This window comes from Bos indicus, chromosome X (genome assembly GCF_029378745.1).
Source record: "Bos indicus isolate NIAB-ARS_2022 breed Sahiwal x Tharparkar chromosome X, NIAB-ARS_B.indTharparkar_mat_pri_1.0, whole genome shotgun sequence".
Taxonomy (NCBI): Eukaryota; Metazoa; Chordata; class Mammalia; order Artiodactyla; family Bovidae; genus Bos; species Bos indicus.
In genome coordinates, this window is record NC_091789.1 from 14399437 (window position 1) to 14408477 (window position 9041).

Here is a 9041-nt window from a genome sequence, read left to right on the forward strand (position 1 = left end):
AGACTCCTCATTTTATCAAAGCAATCACTATAGTAAGCAGTTACAAAGAACAGAACCTCATTTTTCTAATACTGTGCTGTCTAATCTGATAGCCACTGTCCATGTGTAGCTCTTCAGCATTTGGAACATGGCTAGTTTGAATTGAGATGTTCTGTAAAGGTAAGATACACAGTAGACTTCAAAGATTTAGCATGAAAAAAAGTATGATATTTTATATTGATTACAGGTTGAAATAATAAGTTTGAGGTATATTGAGGCAAATGAAACATTAATTTTGTCTGTTTCTATTTTTACCTTTTTAACATGACTACAAGAACATTTAAAATTACATAGGTGGCTTGCAATAGATTTCTATTAGACAATGCTGTTTTAGTGCATTCAAAAATAAGATTTGAGTTTAAGCATCTTTCCAGTAGTACACTTGTTGCTTTAAGTAAGTATACCTGTATAGGAGAAACACACTCATTGCAAAAGAAGGGCAGGGAGGAATGGAGATTTGCAAATGGGGAAGCTGCTTATAGAGGGTGAGGGGGTGCAGGGGTACAGGGGGTGGTCAGTTGCCAGAAGCAAGTGCTCTCTTTCCCCTATAGCTCTATCTGATCTCCTAGTTGGGGCTCTGCGAAGCCAGGGAGAGGCACTTTGAAACTGGTCTGCCTTTACCATCTTAGCCTTCAAGCTCTGAGTGGGACATGGTGGTGATGTAACGCACACTTTCCCTGCGCCCCTCTGGACCCCCATCCCTGGCCGAGAGAAGAAGAAGGGATGCGGCGAGCCACTTCTTCATAGCCAGGGCCATCTGGGAGAACTGTTGCCGCACCTCCTTCTGCCAATAGGCATAGATGAGTGGGTTGAGCAGGGAGTTGCCCACACCAAGCAGCCACAGGTACTGCTCCAGCACCAGGTAGAGGTGGCACTCCTGGCAGGCCACCTGCACAATGCTCGTGATAAGGAATGGGGACCAGGACAGAGTGAAGCTGCCAATGAGAATGGCCACCGTGCGCACAGCTTTGAAGTCACTGGGGGTCCGTGGGGGCCGGTGAGCCCTGGCCAGGGCTCCCGCATGCTCCGTGTTGCGGATCTGCTGGCTGTGCGTGGAGGCAATCTTGAGTATGTCACAGTAGAAAAAGACAAAGAGCAGTAGGGCTGGAAAGAAGCCGACGCAGGAGAGGGTCAGCACGAAGCGCGGGTGAAACACAGCGAAGAAGCTGCAGGACCCCTTGTAGGTGGTCTGCTGGAATCCATGGATCCCGAGGGGAAGGAAGCCAATGAGGTTAGACACCAACCACAGCCCGGCAAGGCAGGCCCCGACCATGAACCCATTCATGATTTGGAAATAGCGGAGGGGCTGCTTGATGGCAAGGTACCTGTCAAAGGCAATCAGCATGACCGTGAGGACAGAGGCGGCTGCAGAAGAAGTGACAAATGCCATCCGAAGTCTGCACAGCGTCTTCTCCGTGGGCCGAGCCGGGCTGGAGAGCTGGTCTGTGACTAGGCCAGAGATGGCCAGGCCAAGCAAGGCATCAGCCACAGCCAGATTCAAGGTGAAACAAAGACTGATGCTGTCATTCTTGAGGATCAACGAGAGTACCGCCATGGCCACGAGGGCATTAGCAACAATAATGAGGGAGGCCAGGACAGCAAGGATCACTCCAAATGAGACAGATGATTCCATGTCTTGAAGTGGCAGGATTTCCACTTACCAGGGGATACTGGCCCTTTAGCTCAAATTTTCACGGGCTGGGTGAGACGGAGCTGTGTGTTCAGAGCTGGCAGTCCAGGCTGGCGGCTGGCTGTCTTTGGGATCCTGCTGGTCATGGAGAATCACTCCCTCTCTGGTTTTCAGTCCTCAGCCTCTTGCCTCTCCAGTGATCTGAAGGCAGCAACCCCAGCGCAGATGTATCCCTCGGCCCTGAGCTAGTCCCTCCTCCAACAACCAAGTTACTAGACAACTCCCAAGTACCTGCCTCCTGTTGTCTCGCCAGGCTTTCTCCCTTCACTAATGTTTCAAGGACTTTGTTTGGAGAGACCAGGGCATTCATCAGGTCTCCTGTCTCCCAGAGGATATAATTGACTCTAATCATACATTTTTTCCTCCATAACTTGATCTTAAATGTCCACTTCTTTTCTTCCTAAAACTCAAATACTAGCTTGACAACTAATCTCAGCTGAATTAAGCATTTTGTGGATAACGAATTCTCAGTTACTATTATGACTGCTTTTAATCAAGCAAGATGACCATAATCCATTGAAGTGGGAAGTGGGGCAGGCAAGCTATTTTAGGGTCCAGCATACTTTCAGGAGAGTTATACACATGTTGGTGGTTTCTTATCTTTCATTTCCTAACACCTCAGATTCTAATTCTTTCAAATAGGGTGTGCTGGTCCCCTATTTCTTGTCCCTCAAAGCTTGATTAGTTGATGATTCAGAAAGGCCAGAGAAGCAAAAGAGAATTGTTACTAGCTGTCATTCAGTTTAGAAGAGAGCCTGCTCCCTATTGAAAGCTGCTGTCTGTTGGGTATACTCATTGAAAAAATTTCTGCCTTATGTTGGACCCTGTCTCTGGTCAAGAGTTGTGGCTGCCAGCCTTGTACTTTCTTCTTTTTGGCTGCGCCAAGCGGCATGTGGGATCTTAAGTTCCCTGACTAGGGATTGAACCTGTGCCCCCTTCAGTGGAAGTGTGGAGTCCTAACCATCAGACTGCCAGGAAAGTGCCTGCCTTGTACTTTCTTGATCCTGTGACCTTGCCTTTCTTTTTAAAGAATTTTATTTTATTGAAGTATAGCTGATTTACAATGTTGTGTTAATTTCTGCTGTACAGCAAATTGATTCATTTTACATATATATATATATATATATATATACACATTCTTTTTCATGTTCTTTTCCATTATGGTTTATCATAGGATGTTGAATCTAGTTCCCTGTGCTATACAGTAGGACCCTGTTGTTTATCCATCCTACATATAATAGTTTGCACTTACTAATCCCAAACTCCCAATCCCTCCCTCCTCCTCCCCCCTCCCTGTTAGCAACCACAAGTATGTTTTCTGTGTCTGTGAGTCTGTTTCTGTTTCTGGCTCATTTGTGTCATATTTTAGATTCCACATATAAGGGATATCATATGATATTTGTGTGTCTCTTTCTGACTTACTTCACTTGGTATGATAATCTTTAGGTCCGTCTATGTTGCTGCAAATGGCACAGTTTCATTCCATTTTATGGCTGAATAATATTCCATTGTCTATATATGCCACATCTTCTTTATCCATTCATCTGCTGATGGGCATTTAGGTTGTTTCCATGTCTTGGCTATTGTAAATAGTGCTGCGATGAACATTGGGGTCCATGTATCTTTTTGAATTATAGTTTTCTCTAGATATATGCCCAGAAGTGGGATTGCAGGATCACATTAGCCTTGTTTTTCTTGATCCTATTGACTTGAGCTATCTCTGGGACAGGAGGCGAGGTGAGCTGTACTCTGGAAAGTGTCTGCGCTAATGTTTGGTTGTGGAATTTTCCATTTTCCAGTGATAGAGTTAGACCAAAGGACAGCAGTGTTGCTGAGGTAGGTGAGATGGGGCCAGGGAGAGTGGCTGTGTAGCTCATTCTTATTTTAGATTGTATATCCATTTACTCAGGTACATTAGAACTAACCTTTTGCATGCTACTCTCATCTTGGATACCAAGAAGAGAGGGGTGGGGAGAAGAGTGATTAGAAGCTTATTTACTCAATTCGGGTCAGAGCACAAATGGGAAAGGTTAGTGTTTTAAGTGAGAGCATGGAAAGCAGGGTGCAGAGTTGGAAGCAAATATTATATTCCAGGATGTTTTGACAGTCTGAGAGGGCCTTTGGCAGATGTCTCTCTTACAAGGATCAGAAAACCTGTGGGGTGGTATTCCGGTTGCCAACCTGAACAGTTCTTATTCTTTGGTACATCCATTGGGAGGCTGGTTTCAGTTGCTTAGCACTTGGTTTAATTTTATACCTGGATCTAAGGCATGCTTTTGTTTCCCCAGCCCCTTGACTCTATGTGTGGAGTCAAGATGGCTGTTTCAAGGCCATGCTAAAATTCAAGAGTGCATCAGAGTCCCCTGGAGGGCTGGTTAACACCCAGATTTTTGAGGCTCACTGCCAGAGTTTCGGATTCATTAGTTCTGAGGCGTTCCCAAGAATCTGCATTTCTAACAAGCTCCCAGGTGATGCTTATGCTCCTCTAATGAAATGCTCCAGGGAAATGGTTCTTAACTTTAACTGTGCAGTAGAAACATTTGTTGATTCCCAAAGTACTGACATTTGGGTCACACACCAAGGGATTCTTATGTCCTTAGTCTGAGATGTGACTTCTGCATCTGGAATTTTAAAAGATCCACAAGTGATTCTAATATGTAGCCAGGGGTGGGGACCACTGTCCAATGGCAAAAGCACAGGCTCTGAATTCAGGACACTTGGGGGCTACCCCTACATCAATTCCTGTGCTTTTGTGTGGACAAATGACTTCACTTCTCTGACTTAGCTTTGGCTTCCTCATGTGTGACATGGGGATAATAACACCTACATCTCAGTGTTGCGGGGATGATGAAAACGAGATTATGATGGATATGAAAAGGCTTTTTAAAAGATTGTATTTATTTATGGCTGCAATGGAGAAGGCAATGGCACCCCACTCCAGTACTCTTGCCTGGAAAATCCCATGGATGGAGGAGCCTGGTAGGCTGCAGTCCATGAGGTCGCTAAGAGTCGGACACGACTGAGTGACTTCACTTTCACTTTTCATTTTCATGCATTGGAGAAGGAAATGGCAACCCACTCCAGTGTTCTTGCCGGGAGAATCCCGGGGACGGGGGAGCCTGGTGGGCTGCCATCTATGGGGTCGCACAGAGTCGGACACGACTGAAGCGACTTAGCAGCAGCAGCAGCATGGCTGCAATGGGTCTTTGTTGCTCCACGAGGGCTTTCTCTAGTAGGGATGAGCAGGGGGCTACTCTTCATTGTGATGTGCAGGCTTCTCATTGCAGTGGCTTCTCTTGTTGTGGAACATAGGCTCTAGGGCATGTGGACTTCAGTAGTTGTGACACATGGCCTTAATTGCCCTGCTGCATGTGGGATCTTCCTGGAGCAAGGATCGAACCTATGACTCCTGCATTAGCAGGAGGATTCTTAACCACTGGACCACCAGGGAAGTCCATGGAAAGGCTTTCGTTGAGTTTACATTCTTATTGAGGAGAAGGAAAATGACATGAATATCCATCCAATGTTGATAAATACAATGAAGGAAAAGGGCTTCCCTGGTGGCTCAGATGGTAAAGAATCTGCCTGCAATGTGGGACACCTGGGTTTGATCACAATGTGGGAGACCTGAGTTCGATCCCTGGGTTGGGAATATCTCCTGGAGGAGGGCATGGCAACCCACTCCAATAGTCTTTCCTGGAGAATCCCCATGGACAGAGGAGCCTAGCGGGCTCCAGTCCATGGGGTCGCAAAGAGTCAGACACGACCGAGCAACTAAGCACAGCACATGGAGGAAAAATAAAGCAGCTGCTGCTGCTGCGTCGCTTCAGTCATGTCCGACTCTGTGTGACCCCATAGAGGGCAGCCCACCAGGCTCCTCCATCCCTGGGATTCTCCAGGCAAGAACACTGGAGTGGGTTGCCATTTCCTTCTCCAATGCATGAAAGTGAAAAGTGAAAGTGAAGTCACTCAGTCGTGTCCGACTCTTAGGAACCCCATGGACTGCAGCCCACCAGGCTCCTCTGTCCATGGGATTTTCCAGGCAAGAATACTGGAGTGGGGTGCCATTGCCTTCTCCAAAAGCAGCTAATTGTGTCCAACTCTTTGTGACTCCATGGACTGTAGCCTTCCAGCTTCCTCTGTCCATGGCATTCTCCAGGCAAGAACACTGGAGTGGGTTGCCATTTCCTTCAATGCATGAAAGTGAAAAGTGAAAGTGAAGTCACTCAGTCGTGTCGGACTCTTAGCAACCCCATGGACTGCAGCCCACCAGGCTCCTCCGTCCATGGGATTTTCCAGGCAAGAATACTGGAGTGGGGTGCCATTGCCTTCTCCAAAAGCAGCTAATTGTGTCCAACTCTTTGTGACTCCATGGACTGCAGCCCACCAGGCTCCTCTGTCCATGGCATTCTCCAGGCAAGAATACTGGAGTGGGTTGCCATTTCCTACTCAAGGGAATATTCCCCACTCAGGGATCTAACCCGGGTCTCCTGCATTACAGTCAGATTCTTTATTGTTTGAGCCACTAGGGAAGCCTTGTCTTCTAGTCTCTTGTGCATCAAAGGTTGAAACAGATCAGGAACATTGGTATGACCTGACAACTTTGTAAAAATGCAAATCTTTTGCCTTTGGTAGTTCTTCTGCTGGTTCCTCTGCTTGAGATGCTCTTGCCCATTCCCTATCTTCCATCTACAAGGTGACTACCTTCAAGGTCCAGTTCAACTGTTACCTGCCTTTCTGTAGTACACAACAATCTGCTTTCCATCCCCAGCTTCCTCTGACCCCAAGCAGTCAGAATGAATTGATGCCTTATATAGTTCCAATAGCATTTCACTCATGTCTTCACTGCAACACTCATCCTTTTGTATATTTATTCACATATGTAAGTGCCTGGCAACACTGTGAGATGGAATCATGTAGTTTTGTTCACTGTAGTATCCCCTGCATCTAGACCAGTACCTTAACACTAACAAACACAGGATATGATTTATGTTGGTGTTAGACGTGTTCTTATTTTTTTTTTTAGTGTAAAAAGATACCAGCATGGAATATCATCTTTGCTATCACCCTGAGGCAAACCACCATCATCTCTTGCCTGAATTATTGTGGAGCTTCCCAACTTGTCTTCCTGCTTCTATCCTAGGCATTTCCACGCATCCTCCCCACCCCTGACTTCCCCACCCTTGGCCACCTCCAGTCTGCGGCCAAGGTGATCCTGCTAAAATGTAAGTCAGACTAATATCCTTTGGTGTCTTCTCACCTCACACTGAGTAAAATCCAAAGTTGCCACCCAATATGTTCATACCTGATCTGCTCCCCTGACCCCCATTTATCCTGTGCATAGAGGCTAAAGATACAGACTTTGGAGCCACACTATCCTGGTTCCCCCATTTATCAGTTATGTGACCTAGGGTAAGTGACTTGACCTCTCTGTGCCTCAGTTTCCTCATCAGCAAAATGGGGACAATAGTATCTCCTTCATAGGGTTGCTGTGAGAAGTAAATGAATTAATATGTATAAAGTACCTATAAAAGTGTCTAGCATGTGGTGGGTACTAAATCAGATTTTGTTAAATAAACAAAAATCTGTCATCCCCTTGCCTGCTCCTCTCCAGCCAGTCTGGCATGCTTGTTTCTAAAACACACTCCTGTCTCAGGACCTTTGCACGTACTGTTCCTGCTGCCTACAGCACTCTTCTCTCAGATATCTCCAAGTGTTGCTCCTCATCTTCTTGTAGATCTCTGCCTTCATGTCATTTACTGGGGAAGGGGCTTCTTTGACTGACACCGTTTATAAAATAGCAACACTCTCCTGCTCTCTGTCACCAATGCTGCTTTATTTTTCCTGCATAGTATTTATCAAGATTGGATGTATTTTCATGTAATTTTCCTTCTTCTCAATAAGAGTGTAAACTCCATAAGGACAGGAATTCCACTTCCTTTGATTGCTGTTATATCTCCAGCACTTATACCAGTGTCTAGCATATAATAGTTGCTCAATAAATATTTGTTGAATGGGTGAATAAAAGACAAAAGCCAAGAAAATTAAGTTCATGCTCTTTCTGCCAAGGTAACATGGCAATGAAAATGTGATAAAGAAAAGATACCTGGGTAAAGGTAAGAAAATTATAATGGTATAGAAAGGGACAAAGGGAAAATAAAAGCCTCTTTCCCTTTACCCTCATGTGTTTCCATAAAGGTAACCATAGCTGTATTTTCAGTTTCATTAACCAATAATTGTATTGTGCACTTGCTATGTGTTTGAAGTTTGAGGTACTGAGAGCTTAAAGATGCAGTCTTTACCTTCTAGGACCTCACAGTCTTTCTAGGGGGAGAACATAAAAGAACTGTGTAGTTCTGTGAAGAACTGCAGAGTTCAGAAGTGGGGGCCATCACTGCAGGCTGGTAAGGTCAGGAAAAGTTTCCTGAACGAGAAATGCCTTGATTGGAGTTTGGAGCTTGGGCAGGTTTCAGTCAGAGAGAGGTGAGTGGCCCAGGGATATATGGATGTCTCAGAAGAGGTATCTAGGTTGGATAATGAAAGGGGCCCTTGAGATAACAGATAGAAGTGGAGCCTGGCTGAAACTGAGGCTTCATGGGGCAGGGGAGCAGTTGGAGAAAAGACTGAAGAATAGGGGCTGGGGCAGCTATAAGAGTACTGAAAGAGCTAGGAGGCATGTGATGATGACTCAGAACATCACTGACAGTAGACAGGATGTGTTTGACCGACACTGAAGTGGCGCAGTTATTAGGAATTGGTGTTTGGATAGATATCTTTGGGTAAATAGGAATAGGGAAATACAAGCATGACATCCCTGTTTTTGAACATGGGCAACAAGGAAAATGGCGATAACATTCCCTGAAACAGAGAAGTCAGGAGGGAAAGTGTATGTGGATGTAGTGTGGTGTTCAGAAGTGGAGAGATGAATTTGACTAGCCATATTGTTGAGCCTTTCCTTGAATGTGGGGACTGCCGTCAATTTCCTTAGCATTACCCACTGAACCTAGAAATGAGCTCTGCATTCAATGGGTGCTAAATGAATGTTACTGGTGAAGAAAGGAGTAGAAGCTGGGAGAGCTGAAAACCTTCCCAGTTTGCCTGGGACATCTCCACGGATATACTTCCAATTGGTAGGAATTGGTAGGTAAGGTGATGCCTAGAGATTTCCATAAGTCTGAGTGGAAAGGGGATGAGAATCCAGAGGACCTTCTGAATTTAATGTCTGACAGGAGGACCAGAGTTTGCCATCCCAGGTATCTATTATTTGGTTGGTCTTACTCCCCTCTTTTGCTTCAGCTTCCTTTTGAACTCT

General features: G+C 45.5%; 1 protein-coding gene across 1 annotated transcript; it reads right to left on the bottom strand.

Moving 5' to 3' along the window:
• Positions 1-664: 664 nt before the first annotated feature.
• Positions 665-1672, bottom strand: GPR119 (G protein-coupled receptor 119). Its single transcript, XM_070784841.1, has one exon. It carries the CDS (start codon positions 1670-1672, stop codon positions 665-667), a length of 1008 nt encoding a protein of 335 aa, XP_070640942.1.
• Positions 1673-9041: the final 7369 nt, after the last annotated feature.

What these genes read in the sequence shown, in the direction of transcription:
- GPR119 (XM_070784841.1), bottom strand. Translation starts at nt 1,672, where the DNA reads ATGGAATCATCTGTCTCATTTGGAGTGATCCTTGCTGTCCTGGCCTCC.